The sequence below is a fragment of the Euprymna scolopes genome, chromosome 11 (genome assembly GCF_053919585.1).
Source record: "Euprymna scolopes isolate OS-2025 chromosome 11, ASM5391958v1, whole genome shotgun sequence".
Taxonomy (NCBI): Eukaryota; Metazoa; Mollusca; class Cephalopoda; order Sepiida; family Sepiolidae; genus Euprymna; species Euprymna scolopes.
In genome coordinates this window covers 104296093-104319952 of record NC_136492.1, presented here as the reverse complement: position 1 = coordinate 104319952, position 23860 = coordinate 104296093, and the positions used below count along the sequence as shown (strand labels likewise).

Below are 23860 nucleotides of genomic sequence, written 5' to 3'. Positions count from 1 at the left end.
TATTATGAGTAAAGAAAAAATACGTTTGTTAACTAATACTGGCTCGGCTACAGTTCATACCTATGCTTTTTTTTTCGAGTCCCAGTAATATATATATATATATATATATATAAACTCAGAGGTTGAAGTAGTAAAAAAAAAAAACAGGATAAAAGTGCTCAATACGTTGGTAGAGCTGCATATGCTTTTTTTTTTAATTTTTTAAACCTCAGAACTAGTCCATTAAAACTGTTTCGGCAAACAATCCCTGTTTCGTCTTCTGATGGTGGAAGTCAAATGAGAAGAGAATGGGATACGACCCATTGAGGTCAACGTGCGGATATCAAGAAAACAAGAGAAACTAAGAGAGAGGAAAAGGCAATTATATAAAATTAGCGGAGGTGCCCGGCGTTGCCCGGGTGTTTAGGTGGTGTAATAAGGAGCCCCGAGAGGGGGAGGGGGTGCAAAACAACAGTAGTGGTCTGGTGTGTGTATGTGGTGTAGTAAGAAACCCCGGGAGGTGTAAAAAAGTGATAGCTGCGAGGTGGGTGGAATCAAAAGAACAGTAGGCAGAGGTGTTAAAATAGGTGATAATAGGCAGGCAAGTTCGAACCCGTAATGTGAAGGAGGAAAAAAAAGACCTGACCTCTTAGTCGATGTCTTCATCGCGCGACCGGAAGTCAAGAGCGTTGAAATTAATTGAAGCCAATCCAACAGTGACAATGACTTGTTAAAATGTCGGCGAAAAAAGCTACCACTCCTTGTACAAAACTACCCAGTTTAGGGTGAAGGAATTAAGTTTTTTTTGCCAATGTTTCGATATTTGTCGTCCGAGGCGTCCAGCTTCAAAATGACACCAATCTCGTCAGAATCCATCGCCTCTATCGAAAGTTTTTGTGAGATATACAAACACACCCACACCCACACATTTTGCTCTTAATATATATAGAAGATAAAAATGTGAGAACAGGGAGATGGAAAGAAAGAAAAAGACGATAAGAAGTACATACTTGTGTCTTGGACCGAATACGTTGGATTGGGGGAGGGCAGTTGTGGGGCCATGTCATAGAAGTGAGTAATGTACTTTAGCAGAGCACATACCGGTCGGGGTAGGGGTCTTAACACTGGTCATCGATGACATCCTTGTTGGCCGCAATGTCGATATATGTCTGGCTGATCTCATTTCAACATACGTTCTATATAAGTCCACATAGACGTCTTAGCTATGTTGGGTCGAGAAGGGTTGATATGGCAGAGAGTTCAGATATTTGTATTTATTATACTACTTATTATATATACATATATATTGGGAGTGACGATAATTCCGAAGTTCAATTAAAGATAAAGAGTAGGTAGAAACCTCGAGGGCCAACAATTAGGGAGGATAGGGAAGTTTTGGTGTTTAAAGAAGCAAAAATTTGCTGTTTAAGAAGTAGAAATTAAAAAAGGGGGATTTCGTGGGTAAGTATTTGGTGCGGAGAAGGGTTCAAGGAATTTAGTGGGCTTGGAGGTATACAAATACAAGACTAAAGATGGATGAGGATATTTATATGAACCAACTAAGCTAAGACAATTTAAAGATTTTAAAAAAATTCTGTAGGATTGTGTGGAGTCTAGTGTGGATTCTATAGCTATACAAATAATCAGTTTGTTTAAGAATATAGTATAGGTAGTTAGAGATGGAGCGGTATAGGACGATATATAAAATAAATACGGAGGGTGCGGGGTGAGGAGTAATTAATGGTGGTAGGTTAATAGTTGTAGTTGTTTTTTCTTACTCATAGGCTAACATGTGTAGGGTCATAATGGTAAAGAGTTATCTTGGATGAGTTTTCGAAAGGTGTGAAATTTCTAGGGGAGGTGGGGGTTGTAGTATCTACAAAAAACTAATATTTCACTTCAAGAGTATAATATTTAATCTCATTCTTTGAAATTATTGGTAGATAATTTTCCGAATAAATATAGGAAATAATGCGGGGTTTGATTTTATTGTAATTTTTCAGTTAATTATAAGTGTGAGATTAAAGATATAAGGAAAGGAGGGATATTCAAGGAAGTAGAAAGAGTTGTAAAGATGAAATAACTTGCAGATGATTAAAAATAGAGGTGTTTGGTTGTAATACGATATGAATTATTTGATGTAGGGCGATATTATAGATGAGGAGAATTACCTATGGATTAGTTAATAGTTGTAACATTTTTCTGTGGTAGTAAGCGAGGGTGGGTAAGATAAAAGTGTTAAAGTGTGTAATTATCTTATTGAAAGAGTTATATTAGAAAGGTTTTAGTAGGGTGTGAAGTTGCTGAGAATGTGGGATTTTTAGTACCTACAAGTAATTGACGTTTCACTTATCATGTTTAATAATTTACCTCTATCTTCTAAATTAATAATAAAGAACTTTTCGTATAGACGAAGAGGACGAGGGTATTTTCGGATACTTGAGTTTTTAAGGATCTTCCAGTTAATAGTAGGTGTAATATTATTTTGGATCAAGTTTAGGTAATGTGTAGTAAGTGAGATTTTGTTGGGTTGATTGAGGTTATTAACGGAGCATTTATGAACTCTAAATCTGTCTTTAAATGAAGTTCCAGAAAGTCCAATATGATATTTTTTGTCGTTAAGGTTTTCTAGATGACGATTGTAGCTTTGTAGACTACTTCTGTCTGTAGCATTGTTGTTTAAGCGGACAACTTGATTTATTTATGCAGTTACAGTTTTTTGTTGTTATTGTTATTATTGTGATCATTGTTGTGGTTATTGTAAATTATTCTATTGTTGCGTTTTTCAAAATTATTCTTTCAAAGTTGTCACTGCAACTGTAACTGAGTTTTATGGTATTTTTATTAAAGATTTTGTGTAAGATGTTATTGGGGGAAAGTGGGTGTTAATCAATTTGAAATGTTTTTTCCTAGTTTAGTTTGGACCATTATATTGGAAGGGGGGGTTAACCAAATAATTTGTCTAGATCTGTGTTTTTTTTTATTTCCCTTGTTATGGGATTCAGAATAGTTGATGATGGTGTTAGTGTATCCACTTTTTTAGAGTTTGTGCTCATTAAAGATTTAAAGTTTCGATGACTTAGTGATAATTTTTTTTTCAATGGATTTGAGGATGTGGTTAATAATATGTCTTGGGTGGTTAGATAATGGATGTGTATATATATAAAAGAATGACATTATCCTTAGGATAAGGTTCGTATGTATCAGTTGTGAGGTTGAAAGTGACTTCTATATTAGATTTGATGTCGATTTTTAGGTTAATTCTATTAATTTCCCTGATTAGTGCTTTCTTAATTCTCTCGTATTTGAGACTGTTGGAGTTCTCAAAAATTAGAAAACCATAATCTCTATACAGTCCTATATACAGTTCATATGTTTAAGTGATAATATGTGTTCTTTAAGGCGAACAAAAGTGAAAAAAAAGAAATGGATAGAAAGTAGAATCTGAATTAGGGAAAAAGAGAAAAAAGGACGGAACACATGAATTTATTGATGCTGGATTTTATGTGATCGAAAACCTTACTCAACGAAAGCCGTCTTGTGTTACGGCCATTTAGCCTATTAATATGTATTATAAATACTCACTTTCACCAGCTGGAGGTGTTTCGCTTGATCGATTGTGAGTGGTGGTTGGTGGATGCGGCGCACACGTGTCTACTGTTTTTTCTCCCGGACATTCCCATGATCCATCAGAATGGCATTCACAGTTGAACCGAAAACAGCCCTTTACGAATGAGAACGATGTTCCCAACGGATATTCATTACCTCGCACCACACAAGCACGCCGGCTGTCACTTATGATGATGGTCATTTCCTTGCTGGTTGCTTGATTTCAAATAGAAATGTTTAATCAAAGTGAGAATATATTTCATAATAAGAAAATAATCACGATAGATATTTACTATAAAATTTCGCATATCAACACAGGTACATGATGCAAACAGATATTAAAAAAACAGTATTACTACACATACACATACACACATAACATAACCCCCCCATATATATATATATATATATATATATATATATATATATATGTTTGTTTGTGTGTGTACATATATATATAAAGTATATTTCGTATTTAGAAACTCGGTGTCGGCAGAAGCGTCCTGAAATCACTCCATGTCTCCATTCTACGCACAATTTATCCTTCTTTTTATAATAATATATTGAACTCTTTTTTCTTTCTACCCATTTGTAAATTATTTCACGGAATTTTGCCTATTGGATGACATCGAAATATCTTCCAGCAATGCGATTCCTTTGGATTTTTACTTCTGGATACCGGACTTTTACTAACCTTTTCTTGGATTTTACCGTTATTGGATATTCTACTCTTCACTCGGCCATCCATTCACGTGAAATCACTTTACCCCAATTCCCTCTGCTTCACTATTTTTTTTAACTTTAACCAAGTAAGCTCTATGGCTTGCTTGTAGTTTCATTCATTTTGTAAGAAAAATCCGATTCTGCATTTTGCTAATTCCTACCCTCTAATGAGAAGGAAAGTATTTCTTTCGAAACTCCGCGGATTAAGGACAATCCACTTAATTTTTGTTTCCTCTTTGAAAATTAAATATCTTTTAACCCTTCTTAAAGTGCTTTAACATGTTTTATTAATTCTTTGTCTTGGCACAATATTATGACGAAATGCTATTTTAAGCTTAAAATGAAACTGCAAAATATGAATACTAATATATTTGCATAAAAGAAAAAGTCTTCGAAATTGCATAGTTATGGATATCAAATAGGTAGGGGAAGTCAATGGAGATCCGTAGGTTTATATTCATATTTGGTAATATCCAGATACAAATCCAAGACAGGTAAATCCGTAGAGGTAAATTGAAATCCAATTTCCTTGTCTTCTGGATCTAAATATTACAAAATATGAATTTCAACCTATGGATTTCCGAGTTAAGGTTATTTTCTATTCTTGGTACAACAACAGTTTATGTGTGTGTAGGGAATTTCAATTACTTGACGCCATCTATAGTTGTCTTCGATTTCTCTAATCAAGTGTTTGTCAAAACAATCTACATGAAGACATTTCACCTTACAAATAAACATTGACCAAATATTCCAAACAGCATATTATTCAAAGCCCAAATAAGATTCTCCTTCGACATGGGTATAAATTGGCTCATAGAGGAAATAGTACAACTAATCTTGCTTATGTTACCTCAAGTAACACTACTTAGCTGGGAACTGCATCAGACCAGATAAATTCTTGTCTTTGAATTCAGCGAAATTCATAAAAAGACCACAATAAAAAGTTAACGATAACATAATAAATAAAAAGACCACAATAAAAACGTTAACGATAACATAATAAATAAAAAGACCACAATAAAAAGTTAACGATAACATAATAAATAAAAAGACCACAATAAAAACGTTAACGATAACATAATAAATAAAAAGACCACAATAAAAAGTTAACGATAACATAATAAATAAAAAGACCACAATAAAAACGTTAACGATAACATAATAAATAAAAAGACCACAATAAAAACGTTAACGATAACATAATAAATAAAATGACCACAATAAAAACGTTAACGATAGCATAATAAATAAAAAGACCACAATAAAAAGTTAACGATAGCATAATAAATAAAAAGACCACAATAAAAAGTTAACGATAGCATAATAAATAAAAAGACCACAATAAAAAGTTAACGATAACATAATAAATAAAAAGACCACAATAAAAAGTTAACGATAACATAATAAATAAAATGACCACAATAAAAAGTTAACGATAATATAATACATAAAAAGATCACAATAAAAACGTTAACGATAACATAATAAATAAAAAGACCACAATAAAAACGTTAACGATAACATAATAAATAAAAAGACCACAATAAAAACGTTAACGATAACATAATAAATTGGTCAATTGTAGAAAATTAATATTCTCCACTTCTTTACTAACTCAGCATTTGATTGAAGAGACTCTTAATTGAAATATCTCATATAGAAATCAACTGTTAGCCTCAGAAAGGTGCTCTTTGGTTTCTGAGAAATTACTTACTGAAGAAAAAGGAAAACGAAAGCGATTTCTCTCCCTTTATTTATACACACGCACACACACACACATATATACTTTTAAGATTTACGTAATTGAAATGTGGAAATAATGTGTGTACTATATTTGTCAATACAGAATTACCTCCCCTTCTAAAACAGTAAAAAATAAAATAGTTATTTTAATTTTTTTTTAATCAAACATAAAACATCAACAATAAATTTTGATATCTGATCATGCGAACTTATTAAACAAAAAAACAAAAAATATCCTATAAAATATTTAGATGCAATTATAGTAGATCGATTGTCAAATTCATACCTCTGTCGATCTTCTGTCCTGGTTGAAGAGTGCATAAATATTCTGCAGCTTCCGATGGACATTCCCATGATCCATCAGAATGACAGTCACAATTAAACCGGAAGCAATCTTCAGTGAACGAGAATGGGCGGTCCAGTGCAAATAGTTCTCCATTAGCAGTGCAATATTTGATGTCTGTGCCGGGAGCTACAACCCGACTTTTTGAGTCGACTACAAAATTATACAGAATTAATTTGTTAATTGTTGCCGTATAAAAGGGCCGAAAAGACATAAAGCAACAAAGAGTATGTATTTTTAGAAAGTACAGAAGTAATGTACTGTCAGAGATTGCTTCTGGATTGGCCATAACAACTCTGCTTGTTGCCACCATTATCACTATTTATAATGTAGAGAAGAATCCATGTGATGAGTAGAGCTATGACAACAGAATATTCTTTTCATTGATTCTCGAGTATATATCCATTGATATCTCATATGTTTTTAGACAGAGTGATGTGGTTCTCGGTTGATTAACTGTGTCTAACTGTGTCGGATATATACTCGAGATTCAAAACAATGATAAGAATATCCTGTTGTCATAGCCATAGTGATGACACAATAAATACATCACTATTACACACATATGCGGTGACATTAACCTCCATTGATATCTTATAAAATAGTCGTGAAGGGTTAAGGTGGATGGGAAAACTATGGTGTCAGATTGACTTTCTACATAATATAATGACGCACCTAAAAATGCTATTTCAAACTAAGTGCGACAGACAAATTGACTGACAGTCGGAGATTATTAATACTTGAAGATAAACGTGCAACAATCAGTATTTGGAAAAAAAAACTGTCAATTCTTATCAAAAAAAATTACCGTTGATATTTTGCTGAATCTCTTCGGAAGGATCCTGGCCGCATGTATATTCAACTTTGTGTCCTGGACATTCCCAAGAACCAGAGAAATCGCATTTGCAGTTGTACTCGTAACATCCAACCGTGAAAGAAAATGGACGACCCAGGGAGTGTTCCTGTCCATTTGCCATGCAAGATCTCACATTATCTCTGTGAACAATGGTCATTTCTTTGCGAGGTCCTACAAAGAATAAATTATCATATTAAACGCATTAATAAAGTTTCTCTGGAAATGGTTTGAATAAATACAATAATAATTATGATAACGAGGGCATTAATACCAGAAAAAAATGTAAACAAATTTAAAGATCGTCCAGATTTAAAGGTTAAAGGTGTACAGACTCAATTCAGTTAAAAATTTCTCGTACAAACATTTACTCAGAATTTAGATATTTACTCCAATATTTTTGAACCAATCAGCGAGCAAAAAAGCTGCCTCGCAATTTTTCTGCATAAAGTTGTCTTCAAATTAATTTAGTTTGTTGTTGCTATTATTATGTTTTATTCTGTTGTCTCATTTTGCGTCTGGCTTATGTTATTACCGATTTAAATGCTGATAGGCGGACCATGACAAATGATCATATGGTCCTGGATATGACCTTAAACTATATCCGATGGTGAGGCCTCAGTAGCGTCTATGACACATGTGTTATAGACGCTACTTACGCTTTTATATACCTTTTCTTCTGCTAGTAGTTTTATTTATTAGGCCTACTTTCGATATAAGTAGGAATGTGTTTTATAAATGAAGGAAGTGATTGGACTTTGATTCACGTATGTATTTGTTTAATCAAAGTTGAAAGCGACACCTAAAATGTTTGCTACTTTCTTGCTAGATAATACTTGGAATTTTGGGGCATTTTTTCTCATCTCTTTATATATATATAATTGTAAAAAGTTGATCTTGTAAGACTCCCTTATTATAGCTAACCCATGATCTCTATGTAGTCCGATATCATTATTCCAGAATATATTTTCTCATAGTGTACAGAATAGATAGACCTACAAGATCTGATATGTATGCAATGTCAAAACCAACTGAATTTATCATTCTCGTTTTTGTCCATTGACCATTATTATTGTTCATAACTGATCGTCTACAGTTCTCATCCATTAAAGCGTCGGTTGCATTTTCACACTCTGAGGATAGTACGGTTAGCATTATAAGTATGTTGCTAGAGAGCACATCGTTCAACAACGTTGAGCTCACTAATAAGGGAAGTGACGGGTGCCACGTAGAGTAAGGAATAATTGATAATTCTGAGCAGTAAGATAAACAAATGTAATTATCACAATTTCCTTTACTTTTGTGGTGAGTATAATGATGTTAAGATAAGACGTCCCAATTTCTGACCAAACAGTCGGGTTTCAATCTCAGTTTGAAACACTCACCAGCTAGCCGCACTGAAGAGTCGTGATACGACGAAAGACTTTTTCCGTGAACAAATATATGCATGTAACGTTGTCCAGGAACCAACACACGTTGTATGTTTCAGTCGCAGAGTGGAAAGAATAGGAAAGAACATCAACTCGCTTTTTCTTTGTAAAAATGGCATTTACTTCCTCATTGTTATGACCGTGACGTCACTCACGTGATCTTGAACGTTATTTCTTTCTTTCGTCATCGTTCTCTTTCTCGTTTTTATAGTTTTTTTTTCTTTACCGGTGACGTCATTTCACATCCGTTTGTATACACGCATCCGTGCTATGTTACATATATATTTATATATATATATTCTATTACTTTCATATTCTACGGTCCTGGATATGACCTTAAACTATATCCAGTGGTGAGGCCCCAGCTTGCGGGCTTTGGGAGTGTGGAGCCACCATTTAATTGCCATTGCTCCCAGGTCCACACTGACTAGGAGTGGTAGTACCTGTTAGGGTCCCAACTATGTGTTAAATAGAAACTGACTTGAAAACAACAAATATATTCTATTCAAAAACTTTTCTTCAAAATCTTTGGATTCGGCATTAAATAACCTGAAAAGGGTTGATATGCCGTAAAACAAAAACAACCAACCAACCAATTCATATTCTATATACGTTAAGCAATTTTTATTACAAATTTTAATTTTCACACACACACACATACACACACATATATAGGTATACATATAATTATTTAAATGATATTTTTATTTTAAAAGTGTAAAAACATACAAACCTTCTGGAATTCTTTGTCCTGGTCTCAGATTACAAATGTATTCTGATCTTTCTGATGGACATTTCCATGATCCGTCCGATTGACAATCACAGTAGAATCGGAAACATCCTTCAATGAATGAGAACCGACGTCCGAATTGATGCCGGTTGCTTCCAACTGTGCAATGGCTGACACGCACTCCGGTACCCAACACTGAGCTCTTCCAATGTGCTATGAAACATAAACAACATAATTAAAACCAATTCCACTTTTTCTGTATAATATTCTTCATATTTGTTTATATTTACATCTCCTTTCGAATACATTATATGTGGAACCGGTATAATAATAATAATAATAATAATAATAATAATAATAATAATGATTATTATTATTTATAGTAGTAGTAGTAGTAGTACAGGGTGACCCAAAAGAACGGGCCCAACTCTTATTAGGCCCCGTTTCTTAGTGTTTTGTCCGAATGAAATGAAACTTTGGTCATAACTAGTTTATTATATTCAAAACATCACATCAAAACACTAGGGTGTTTGGCCTTTTTTCTCCGTTCTACAGCATGTTCTAGATAGCCTCCATTTAGCTTTTGTTTTTTTTTTTTGGGGGGGGGGTCACACTGTAGTATGTGGTCACCCACGGTATCCCAAGGCAAGGGATTTTATTAATTTTTTTCAAAAAGAAATCACCACTTATCAAGGTCCGAAGGAGGCCACTAGAGGATAAGGGTTAATGAATGTAAAGTGGTGGTGTAGTAATCGTTAATGGTGTAAATTTTGGATTATTTAAGTGGACGGTCCAACAAGAATTTGCTTACATTGGACTTGAAAGCTACCATATTGTGATCGGTTGGGAAGCAGGCCAATGGAACAGTGTTCCACAGATTGTGAATTCTAAGAAAGAAACTTTATCTTGATCTGTAAGGAATTAACGAAATTTACTTTTTTCTGTTCGGCTGGTATTAGTGCGCTCGTGTTCCGTAGTTGGTTGTCTATCTCGGCCATGTTGGCATGTGTCTTCTGCTCTGTTGACCGGACATTCCCATGATCCATCGGTTTCACACTGACAGTTGTATTTAATGCACCCATCCATGAAAGAGAATGGCTGGCCCAACGTATAATCGTTTCCTCTGGCTATACAAGATCTTGGGTTATTTCGGATTTCAATAACCATTTTCCTCGAAGGACCTGGATAATAATAATAATAATAATAATAATAATAATAATAATAATAATAATAATAACAACAATAAAACATAACCAGAATCCTTAGTCAGAATATTTGAATGGAATTCGGCATGGAAAAGTGTCCGATCCTGATCATGAGAAGGGGAAAACTGGAAGCAAGGAAGGTATGATTCTACCCAACCAAACGGAGGTGAGAGAACTAGGTGAATATGATAACTGCAAGTATTTGGGTGTTCTGGAAGCAGACGCCATCCAAACAATAAAAATGAAAGAGAAAATTGGAAAGGAATACATCAGAAGGAAAGTCCTCAAAATGAAGCTATATAGTAGAAACCCAATTAAAGGTATAAACACATTTGGCAGTGTCACTAGTAAGATGTTCTGGATCATCTATAGGTAACACCAAAGACGAACTTAGGCATCTCGACCAGAAAACCAGGAAACTAATAACTATGCACAGTGCACTACATCCAAAGGATGATACTGACCGACTCTATGTGAGAAGGAAGAGAGAGGAAAAAGACTGATGTGTATAGAAGACTGCATAAATGATACAAGAAAAGAATGAGCAAAATAATGCAGAACATTGAAAGAATAATTACAGCAGCAAAAGCAAACAAAACAGAAACAAAGAAAAAGGGAAGAGAAACAACTACATAGACGATTCATAAGGATGGCAAAAGATGAGATTAATGAACATACTTGGACATGGCTACAAAAAGGACACTTTAACAGAGAAACTGAATCCCTAATAACAGCTACACACGATAACACGATTAAAACCAATTCCATAAGAGCAAGGATCGATAAGACACAAGAAAACAGCACATGCAGACTCTGTGGACAAAGAGATGAAACAATAAACCACATGCAACAAACTAGCCCCAAAAGAATATACAAATAAACAAGATCAAGTGGGGAAGGTAGTACACTGGGAATTATGCAGACAACTGAATCTGGAACACCCAGACACGCACAAACCGGCAGCTGTACTTGGAAATGAAAGTCACAAAATCCTATGGGGCATGGATGCACAAACGGATAAATCCATCCAAGTAAGAAGATCGGATATCATACGAGTTAATAAGAAGGAAAACATCTTTTCTGTTTCAACAGACCATAGAGTGAAGATCAAGGAGACAGAGAAGTGGAGCAAATACACTGAACTGACCAGAGAGCTAAAAGGAATATGGAAGATAAAAAAGTCAGGATAACACTGCTAATAGTAGGAGCGATCGGAACAATACCAAAAAACTTTGAAAAGAGAATAGGAGAGATTGGAATCAGAGGATTGGCTGGTAAGATACAATGAATAACAGTTATGAAAACTACTGAAATATTAAAGAAACTCTTGAATGCAGAGACAAATACACATCAACTACAGGCACAAACTGGATGTGCAGAAAATTTAAACCACAAAGGAATATCACATGGGATCATAAAACCGGAACTGTATATTTGTAAGTTAACCACTCATTTTTTGTATGTGTGTGTCACCAAAAACTGATGCCACACCAAATAAGCGAAGAGAGTCAAGGAGGATAGAAAGACCGAGGAGAGAAAGCACTAGCCAGACCTCCATTGGTTGAGTGTAAAGAGGACTGGGACCTTGGGGAGGTTTATTGCCACCCAAATTTCAGTGAAAATCAATGATCGCCGCTAACGATATATCAACGGTAAGCGGCTGTTACGATAACGCAAGTCCATTTGCAATGGTCATCGAAATAGGTGGAGAGTACTGGAAATCTAGGGAGACTTGGTGTCACTCATACTCCAGAGAATACTACAAGTTGTTCTCAAAGAGAAATCTTTGATGATGGCTTGTGTTATTACTCCTAGTGAGTAAATAATAATAAAAGTAAAAAGATTTTTAAAATGAATGGTATTTTTATTAGTAAAGTTTTTACTAATAAATAATATCCATTTATTAAGGCCAAGAACCTCTTAGTCATGATTAATTAGATGGAATGATTGTCATTTGAAAGATGAAGAATATGAACATTTAAATATTAAAAAATAAATATATGAACTACAACGCAAAGTTTTAGGAGTAAAACACTTTTTTTTCTGTCAGAGCTTCATGTATCTATCTTTTACAGACTTTACAAAATTTAAGTCTTAAAAAACTTGATCTACAAAGCAAATGTATAAACAAACGTATACAAGGTCTTAGTATAAAATCACACAACGATAGTTGACAACAGAAATACAGTAAAACCCAACAATAAACCAACAAATCTGTTTTAAATCTGAAAGAAATTAATCCCTAAAATGCAAAAATATATATAAAAATTAATACCTCGAATGGCTGATTGGCCTGGTTCTCGCTGGCAAACATATTCTGTCCGCTCTGCCGGACAATCCCATGATCCGTCAGAATGGCAAACACACCTGTACTTAAAACAACCGTCAGTGAAGGTGAATGGTCGCTTCAGATGGAATCGTCTGCGGTTTGCCGTGCAGAAACTGATTCTTGAGCCGACGGCCATCACTTTAGTCTTCAGATGGGCTTCAAAAACAAAACAAAGAAAGGATCGAAGTGTATGATTAATGATCAATAATAAAAATCAAATATCTTTCTATTTGTCAATTATAGAATTATGTGAGTAAATTCATATTAGTTAAAACCTTTTTAACGGCTTCATTCACAAGGAACTCCATTAAGGTTGTCAATTTCTCTAAGTAAAAATTGTGCTATGAAACGCGTTGGATTCGAACTTGTATACCTAAATAGTTATCAACTTAACCACAGTCTCCCATGACTTGTTTTTTTTTACTTATGAAGCCACGTTTTATCAAGGCCTGAAAGCAACTCAATGATAAGGGTTAAGTGTTAGATAGATGGTGAGACAATATCAGTTGCGGTGGAAGCTTGGGTAGGGTAAGATTATCTAAATGGACGACTCCATATGAATTTATTCACATTAGACTTCAAAATGACCATGTTATAGTCAGCCAGAAAGCAGACAAACAGTATTGTGGTCCACAGACGGACAGGTCTCGGGAAGAAGCTCTACTCTTGGAATTTTCGTTAAGCACAAATAAGGTGTGAGGAAAGTTGTTGACATTTGTTTCAGTTAGACGAATATTTTTTGTGAATGTTTCTGGGAAGGAACAATAGATTGGAGCTCAGTCGAACACTTACCATAAAAGTATTGATAGAGTAGAGACAGACTCGTAACGTCTCTTCTGTGAGAAGACGGAGTTACGGTTAGGTTAGATGCGAATTATATCTGTACAGGGTGGACCATATATGAGTCGACTAAAAACGTGCATAAAAAATAAGGAAATGTCATTTTTTTTAGTGGAGTGATTATTATCGCACAATGAATGAGACAAACAATACCAATCAAAAGCTTTAACAACATATGACTAAAAAAATGATCTACTAACCTTTTTCTGTTACTCTTCCAGGTCTTATTTCGTCTGTGTCATCTGTCCTGGTATGATCTGGTGGTGTAGTAGGTTGCCTATCTCGTCCAGGTTGGCAAGTATCTTCTGCCATATCAGCTGGGCATTCCCATGATCCATCGGAATGGCATTCACAGTTATATCTGATGCATCCATCCATAAAAGAGAATGGACGTCCCAATTCATAATCTCTGCCTCTGGCAACACAGGCTCGAACATTATCACTAACAATGATCGTCATTTTCTTACTAGGACCTGAAAATAGAATTAACAAAAATGTCCCAACAGAAAAATGCAAATGAAGTAATAATTTGTCGTTCATTAAAAATTTTACATGTTTACACGTTTCATTAAACAATTTGTCAAGTTTACAAAGAAATTAATTTTATTCAAAATAAATAATTAATATAATTATAAAACTCCGTGGGCCTTGTTTGCTTGCTTGCTTGCTTGCTTGTTTGCTTGTTTGCTTACACGTATCTTGCCTTCTATGATCGGGAAATTCGATCTTTATTTTTTAAAGAAAGTATGGCAAATAAATTTATATGATTAGGGCTGTGACAACAGTACATTCTTTTCATTGTTTTGACTCTTAAGTATATATTTGTTAATATCTTATATGTGTTTATATAGACGGATGTGGTTCTCATTTTATTAACTGTGTCTAACTGTGGCGGATATATTCTCGAGAGTCAAAAAATGAAAAGAATATTCTGTTGTCATAGCCCTAATAATAATAATTATATATATATATATATATATATATATATATATATATATATATATATATATATATATATATGTATGCGTATGGGCGTAGCTCAGAGGCTAAAGGATGTGGTTGGAGAGTTGTATGTTTTGGTTTCCATTTTAGCTGATGGCACACCAGTCATACACACACACACACACACACACACACACACACACACACACACACACACATATATATATATATATATATATATATATATATATATATATATATATATATACATTACCTTTGATCTGACTATTATATATTAGGTTCAATATAATAATCAATAGAGAATTGTTTCTATAATAATGAATACGCAATCTACATTAATTTAAATATCATATCTAAGCGTATCTTACGACTGGGAAACGCCGGGCAGACTGCTAGCTTTAATAAAATTGTACTACAATATTTTTTTCCAAAAATATTAGAAAAAATTCTGATAATACAATATAAATTCTATTATGAAAATGATCCTAAAACAATAGAGTCTAAAAAGGCGATTTACCTCTGACAATTCTTTGACCAGGTCTCAGTTGGCAGATGTATTCCGAGCGTTCGGATGGACATTCCCATGATCCGTCATAATGACATTCACAGTTAAAACGGAAACAGTTTTCATCGAACGAGAATGGCCGATTGACTTGATATTGTCTGCCTCCAGCTGTACAATGCCTAATGCGCGTACCAACAGCAACGACCATCGTTTTTGTGTCAGCTACAAATTTAAAATTGACAATTAAGCATGTATCATTCATAAAATGAAATAGATATTCGTATCAACAGCAACGACAATCGTTTTCGTGTGAGCTGAAATGTATATTATTAAATATTATTATCAAAAGAAGCTTTTTATAATGATCAGTTATTAATAATTAATTCGATAATTAAACGAAAAATTGTTTACTATATATCAGATTTACTCACTTCTTGTCGTCTCTGTTCGAGGACGATCGTGATCTGTAGTTTGTGTCCTATCTCGATCATCATGGCATGTATCCTCTGCTCTCTCAGCTGGACATTCCCAGGATCCATCGGAATGACACTCACAGTTATATCTGATGCATCCATCCATGAAAGAAAACGGGCGTCCTAATGAGTACTCTCTTCCTTTGGCAACACAAGCTCGAACGTTATCGCTAACGATGATTGTCATTTTCTTACTAGGGCCTGTAAATACGAATGAAAATGTGTACATATAGCGAAACGTCAAAAAAATTATGTGTTTATTTTTTTAAAAAATTCTAAGAATTTATAAATAAATCATTTTTATCCCTAGTTAATATTTTTTTTAAAATTCCATTTTCACCCCAAATAAGGCACAGTGCCACTTTGATGTAGGGAACTACTATTGGGGGCATAAGTTGCAGGGATACTATGTAGCAAGATGTCTTCACATTACACTTGAACATCTGCATGACAGTACAGTTGAAGGGGGGGGGGAAGAAACCCGGAAGGGAGTTTCAGAATCTAGCAGTTCTGGGGAAGAAACTATTAGAGTAGAAAGCCTTCTTGCATTTAGGGATCTTTACTGTGTAGGGGTGGGGTTTTTGTGATTGTCGGGTTTGTCGGGGGTATTTACGTCGAGGGAGTACAAGGGCTTGTAGTTCGAGCATCCACCATTAAAATACTTGTAAAACAGGCAGAGGGATGTAACATTTAGTCGATGGGACAGAGGTTGAAGCTTGGATGACAGTTCATCACCTATCAGGTTGGCGACTCTCTTTTGAACTCTGTCCAGGAGCAAGAGACTAGTAGCAGATGCACCAGCCCAAATGTGACAAAAGTACTCCATACATAGACGAAAAGGATACTTTCAGGTGTAAGTAACTTTAAAGCACGGTAGAGAGATCCCACCTTCCTCGCAGCGGCCCTGGCAATGCTCTTCATGTTTTTGTCGACAATTTTGATGCAAATGTATATTTAAGTAAGGTTCGTTCATAAACTTCACTTAAATATGCTTTTGCATCAAATTTATCGATATAAACAAATTCTGAAAACACAATGTAAATTCTATTGTGAAAATGATCCTTAAAGAATAGAGAATAAAATGTCGATTTACCTCTGACAATTCTTTGGCCAGGTCTCAGTTGGCAGATGTATTGTGAGCGTTCGGATAGACATTCCCATGATCCGTCATAATGACATTCACAATTAAAACGGAAACAGTTTTCATCGAACGAGAATGGCCGATTGACTTGATATTGTCTGCCTCCAGCTGTACAGTGTCTAATACGCGTACCGACAGCAACAACCATTGTTTTTGTGTGAGCTATAAATACATTTGACATTGAGAATAGAAAATGTATTGTATCTATTGCTAGTTAAAATAGAATAAAAGTTTAAAAGTTAATTTCCGAATAGATCAACAGATTGCAATCAATTCTAATATTTGTTCAAGTAACTCACTTCGTGTAGTTTCGGCTCCAGTTGGCTGTCTATCTCGTTCATCTTGGCAAGTATCTTCTGCTCTCTCAGCTGGACATTCCCAGGATCCATCGGAATGACATTCACAGTTATATCTGATGCATCCATCCATAAAAGAAAATGCCCGTCCCAATGAGTACTCTCTTCCTCTGGCAACACAGGCTCGGACGTTATCACTAACAATGATAGTCATTTTCTTACTGGGACCTGAAGATCGAAGATTTCCGTTATTATTATTATTATTATTATTAATATTATTAATATTATTATTATTATTATTATTAGCGGGACCTATGGAAACTCCACAGCGGACCGATTCATATGTAATATATTGGTGTTGGTATTCTCTATATATTCAACGTAAATTGAGACGCTCTGATATTATTGTAGCTATTTTGTTCACACTCCAAAAGTGCTTATCCAAGCTAGCAGGAACGCCTGACGTAGCATGGTCGTAAAATACGCTCAAATAATATATTTTAATCCTTGCAGATTTCGTATATATTATTATAGAGTTAATGTTCTATCGATTTTTATATATTATAAAGTTGCGATTTCAAAAATAAAAAATATATCCATATGACTTGGACTAATTTCTATTTCTATAATTAATTTTGTAATTTGGTAGACTTAATTAAAATGTGCTACCGTCACCATTTTGACGTCATCTATCTTCCAAAATAGTTATTTCTTTGTCACCACTTAAACGACATCTGACTTAACATCAAAACTATGATCATGAAAACTTTGACCGTGCGTGTAGTTCAAGTAATGTTCGGTACATAATTTATTATTCATCTCGATATTATTAATACCAACAAAATACATTGATACTTCCATCATAATTTCGTAAAATAGTTAATTGTAGAATATTATTTAATGTACACTTTTTAAACAGCGAATGACGGAAATTACAACTTAAAAATACTATTTGCTATTAGTGATTAAAAAATTTTTTTCGAATATTTCGTAGATTAAGCACATCATTAAAACATTATTATTTTATTATCAGCAGGAAGATCCAGTTTAGTATAAAGTTTAATGTAAATAGCTTACTGAATCATCATAATGAAGATGATCTGCTCAAAATAATTAATTAAGCAAACTGTAAAATATTTGTATTTTCTAAACGCTTCTAAAATAGTCATATTTATTAAGTGCCCTCTAAAATATTCGTAATTATCTAATGCCATGTAAACTATTCGAATTTATTAAGTATCCTCTCAAATATATGAATTTAATAAACGCTCTCAAAAATATTCGAATGTATTAAGCACCCTCTAAGATATTCGTATTTACGAAGTGCTCTCTAAAATATTAGAATTTATTAAGTACCTTCTAAAATATTCGAATTTATTAAGTACCTTCTAAAATATTAGAATTTATTAAGTACCTTCTAAAATATTCGAATTTACTAAGCGCTCTCTGAAATATTCGTATTTATTAAGCATCCTCTACAAAATTCGAATTTATTAAAAAAAAAAAAAATCTAATATAAGCGAATTTATTAAGAACCCTATAAAATAAAATATATTAAAAACCCTCAAAGATGTTCGGATTTATTAACCACCCTATAAAATAGTTGTATGGATTAAGAGCCCTTTAAAGATTCAAATTTGTTTAGAACTCTCTAAAATATTGGTATGGATTAAGCACTCTTGTGAGTATGTGCATGGCTATATTAACAAAACAACGTATCGTTAAACTATTTTCAAAACAAATTTATGAAAATTATAGTTTTGCTCTAAATTTTCAGATTTCTTATGCTAACCCGAAATTAGATGTAAATTTAATCATAAAAGTAAATGTAAATTTACCTCTGACGATTACTTGGCCAGGTTGAAGTTCACATATGTATTCGGAGCGTTCGGAAGGACATTCCCATGATCCATCAGAATGACAATCACAATTAAACCGGAAGCAGCCCTCAACGAAAGAGAATGGCTGACCGACAGGATATCGATTACCCTCAGCTGTACAATGTCTAATATTCGTACCAACAGCAACAACCATCGTTTTCGTGTGAGCTGAAATGTATATAATTAAACATTATTGAAAAAAAAAGAAGCTTTTTAGAATGATCAGTTATTGATAATTAAACCAATCGTTCTCGACCTTTTCTAATCATGACTTTCTTTTCTTTTTAATGTATTTTGGTGAACCCTTATAGCGTATTTTATATTTCAGTAATGTAAAGAAAACCAAATAACATATATCAACAGTTGATCTTGAAGGAAGACGGAACCGATATTAACGTCACATGGACCATGGGGGTCCACATGGACCCAGGTTGAGAACCATTGAATTAAACGAAAAATTGTTTACTATATATCAGATTTACTCACTTCTTGTCGTCTCTGTTCGGGGACGATCGTGATCTGTAGTTTGTGTCCTATCTCGATCATCATGGCATGTATCCTCTGCCCTGTCAGCAGGACATTCCCAAGATCCATCTGAATGACACTCACAGTTATATCTGATGCATCCATCCATAAAAGAGAACGGACGTCCCAACGAGTACTCCCTTCCTTTGGCAACACAAGCTCGGGCGTTATCACTAACAATGATCGTCATTTTCTTACTAGGCCCTAAAAATAGAAAGGAAAAATGTCCAAATATTAATAACGCATATGACAATATTTTATTAATTTATACAGATAAACCGATAGAAAAAAAATATCATAATACAATTTTACTTATAGTATGAAAATAATCTTAAAAGTTAAAAGCCTAAAAAGTCGATTTACCTCTGACAATTCTTTGACCAGGTCTCAGTTGGCAGATATATTCCGAGCGTTCGGAAGGACATTCCCATGATCCGTCAGAATGGCATTCACAGTTAAACCGGAAGCAGTTTTCATCGAACGAGAATGGCCGATTAACTGGATATTGTCTGCCTCCAGCTGTACAGTGTCTAAAGCGCGTACCGACAGCAACAACCATCGTTCTTGTGTGAGCTACAAATGTAATATATCAATCGTTAGCCGAAATAAAATTAAAGTTTTAAAAGTTAATTTTCAAATAAGATGCACGGATTGTAATTACTTCTTATATATATATATTTTAAGTAACTCACTTCGTGCAGTTTCGGTTCCAGTTGGTTGTCTATCACGTCCATGTTGGCATGTATCCTCTGCTCTCTCAGCCGGACATTCCCAGGATCCATCGGAGTGACACTCACAATTATATCTGATGCATCCATCCATGAAAGAGAACGGGCGTTCCAATGTGTACTCTCTTCCTCTGGCAACACAAGCTCGAACGTTATCGCTGACGATGATCGTCATTTTTTTACTGGGACCTGAGAATCGAAGATTTCCATCATCATTATTATTATTATTATTATTATTATTATTATTATAACTAGCGGGTCATGAGGAAATTCCACAGCGACATCGTTCATATGTGATACATTACTGCTAGGAATTCTGTGAATGTTCAGCGTGATGGAGACCTCTGCTATAGTATTGTAGCCGTTTTGTTAAAATTGTAATAGTATTTATCTAACATATCAGGTTAATCTAGTGTCAGAATATATCTGTTTATTACGATATATCTCCAATATCCTTATAGAACTCTTTGACATATTTCCATTGTATGGACGCTCGACGCGAATGGAAATCCCACGATATCATTATTCCATCTTTAGACAGAACAGATACTACCTTGGATCTTAGCCAGGAGACTAAAAAGGTATATTTTAATTACACGTACGGACCAAAAGCGACGTCATTTTATTTTATTTTATTTATTTATTTATTTTACATTGAGTCTTCGGTGATCAGGAGATACTATTTATTAAAAAGGAGGATAGAAAGTGATGATATGATATGAACATCAAATTATCATATTTATATACTAATTTAATGTTCGTAGTATGTTATCACCTTCTATCCTCCTTTTTAATAAATAAGATCTCCCGATCGAATAATATATAATCTGGAAATAGCCTATTTAAAGTAATGAGAGTACATAAAAAAGTACCACCGTAAAACAAATATTAAGAGTAATATTTTCGAGAAACGGGATATCGATAACATTGGTGACTGATAACGCACCAGAAAAATAGGATGCAGACCTTACAAGACCACTCCCTACCATCCTCAAGGTAATGGGGTAGCAGAAAGGATGGCCCAGACGGTAAAGAAAGGCACAAAAGCATAATTGCAACAGGATAAAATCGATACTTTCCTACCAAGACTATTACTAGGTTATAGAATAATTACGCATGCAGGCAGGTCAGAAAGTCCATCTGCCTTAATGGGTAGACAATTACGATCCTCTTTGACTATGTCATATGCCACAAATCAAAAGATGTGGTACAACAGAAATAGGAATACGGAAGCCTAGACAGCAGAATGTTTATGCAGAAAGGACATAATACTGCTCTATTAAATAAAGAAAATGGGAGTATAGTTCTAGCTCATGCTGACCAAATAAGATCCCAAGGAGAAAAATCGGATGAGGAAATGCCTTCAGAGATGCCCACTATTGACATAACAGAAGAGTTAATGCAAAATGAGACTGAGGAGGAAGAGGTAGGGAGAGAGAGAGAGAGAGAGAGACGAGGTAGAAGAGGAAGAAGTAGAATGGGACAAGTCAGAAGAGGAAGATCAGAATATGCAGGTGGAACAGTTTGATCATAGGGAAAGACGTGATAAAGGAAGGTAGGAAAAGAAGGGAGATAAAGGAAGATGTTCAGGAGGGCACAAGAAGAATTACATGCATAAAGTACCTCCGTTATAGAGAGCCGTAGTTATGTACAAATTAAGTATAATTTGCATATGAGCAGATAGCGCATATTTATAAACTGACACCAACTAGGACAGGTTGATTGTAGAACGCTTCCTTAGAGTTATACACGACATATCAATATTATTCTGCTTTTCATATGATGAAATTCAGACTTTTATCTTCCTGGAAAAAAAGTTGCTTAAGAATAATGGATTTTAATAGATTTTAACACGTTAAAAAAAAAAACAACAACTCCCCCCTCATTTTTTGACCGTGCCTAGTTTATATACCAAACTTTCTACCTAAGTGTTCTCTCTATATATAGAGAGAAGGTTATTGAAACAGAGACACCACGCGTCTGATTATATTAAATTATAGACGAAAAAATATATTCCTAGAAATATTAATCAATGACGAAATATATTTTATTAAATAAAATAATCCGTTTTTCAATGTAATTCCTTAGAAAATAATGATATTTAAAGTTTCCTCCTAAATGTATGTTTCGTTTAAGTTTTTTCATACGCGCTAATAAAAAAAGAAACTATTCAAAAACATTGTATGAAACTCTTGGAAATGATTATATTTATTCTTATGGAAGCAACTAAATTAACATATTTAAGAAAATATATAGAATTGCTCGATATTCCGTAAAACAGAGAAACAAAACAAAAATAATGCAGACATTTCGACCCCAACTGGACAACTATTGTAGCATTTGCAGTACGAGACAAAAGCGGTGACCCAAAAGTAAATAATCACTTAATTGTAAGGAGAAAAAATAGTAATAACTATATTTATATCCGAATTGAAAAATAATGAAACGAAGACATTATTAATTGAAGAGAAATCTCATGCAACAAAAGTTTAGTTAAAAAACAATACATGAATTAAAGATCGTATTTTGTTTTTTCTCGATGTGTCATTCTTTCTTAATGGATTTTATTTAGTTATAAAAAAGTGTTACTTGTTATCAAAATATGTGAAAAAAAAAGCAGCGATATCTTCTATAATATAAATCTTACCGGTCTGTTCAAATGTGTGTATGTATGTATATATGTCTACCTAAAACTTTCGACAGGGGCGACGGATTTTCACAAGATTGGTATCGTTTTGAAGCTCGATCATATAGACGACAAATATTGATGAATTGGCTAAAAACATTAATTACTTCACTCTTAACTGGGCACTTTTCTACAGGGATCGGTCACTTTTTTACGCCGATATTTTCGAAAGTCATCTCCTCTTTTCGATTTACTAGCCTTAATTTAAACCTTCGCCACTTCCGGTTTGGCGATGGGCTCAACAACAATGACGTCACATTTTTTTTCATCTTCTTTTCCTTTTTCGGGGTACGGGTTCGAGTCTGCCTCCCTACTACAACATTTTTATTTGCTCAAAACACGCCTCCAAACACCCCGGCAACACCGGGCACACAGGCTAGTCTTTTTATAAAAAATAACGCAATATTTTTATTCAATATACTTTAAGGATTTTTTTTTCATGAAGAAGAGAAAGAAAGAATGACAGAAGATAGCAACAACGATTTCACAGGGAAAAGAATGCCATTATTAATATGTATAAAGCATTATTAATATGTATAAAACAATATTAATATGTATAAAACGTTATTAATATGTATAAACATTATTAATATGTATAAAACATTATTAATGTGTATAAAACGTTATTAATGTGTATAAAACGTTATTAATATGTATAAAACATTATTAAAATGTATAAAACATTATTAATATGTATAAAATATTATTAATATGTATAAAACATTATTAAAATGTATAAAACATTATTAATATGTATAAAATATTATTAATATGTATAAAACATTATTAAAATGTATAAAATATTATTAATATGTATAAAACTGCCGCATATATATTTTTTTACTCACATTCACCTCTAAAGGCATATTACCACTAGGA

The 23860-nt window shown here is 33.9% G+C and overlaps 1 protein-coding gene across 4 annotated transcripts in view; it reads right to left on the bottom strand.

Annotated features, from left to right (window-relative positions):
- Nucleotides 1-23860, bottom strand: part of LOC145288028 (uncharacterized) — a 593135-nt gene that overhangs the window by 333734 nt on the left and 235541 nt on the right. For all 4 annotated transcript variants that reach the window (XM_080136036.1, XM_080136037.1, XM_080136039.1 and 1 more), the window contains exons 30-44: nucleotides 20260-20484; nucleotides 19931-20140; nucleotides 19529-19771; nucleotides 19001-19210; nucleotides 17166-17390; nucleotides 16819-17028; nucleotides 15684-15926; nucleotides 15265-15474; nucleotides 13985-14257; nucleotides 12891-13100; nucleotides 10346-10591; nucleotides 9414-9623; nucleotides 7206-7424; nucleotides 6341-6550; nucleotides 3565-3804 (exon numbers count right to left, since the gene is read on the bottom strand). In XM_080136036.1, coding sequence (XP_079992162.1) covers nucleotides 3565-3804; nucleotides 6341-6550; nucleotides 7206-7424; nucleotides 9414-9623; nucleotides 10346-10591; nucleotides 12891-13100; nucleotides 13985-14257; nucleotides 15265-15474; nucleotides 15684-15926; nucleotides 16819-17028; nucleotides 17166-17390; nucleotides 19001-19210; nucleotides 19529-19771; nucleotides 19931-20140; nucleotides 20260-20484 — 3384 coding nt within the window. The remainder of the gene's footprint in view (nucleotides 1-3564; nucleotides 3805-6340; nucleotides 6551-7205; nucleotides 7425-9413; nucleotides 9624-10345; nucleotides 10592-12890; nucleotides 13101-13984; nucleotides 14258-15264; nucleotides 15475-15683; nucleotides 15927-16818; nucleotides 17029-17165; nucleotides 17391-19000; nucleotides 19211-19528; nucleotides 19772-19930; nucleotides 20141-20259; nucleotides 20485-23860) is intronic.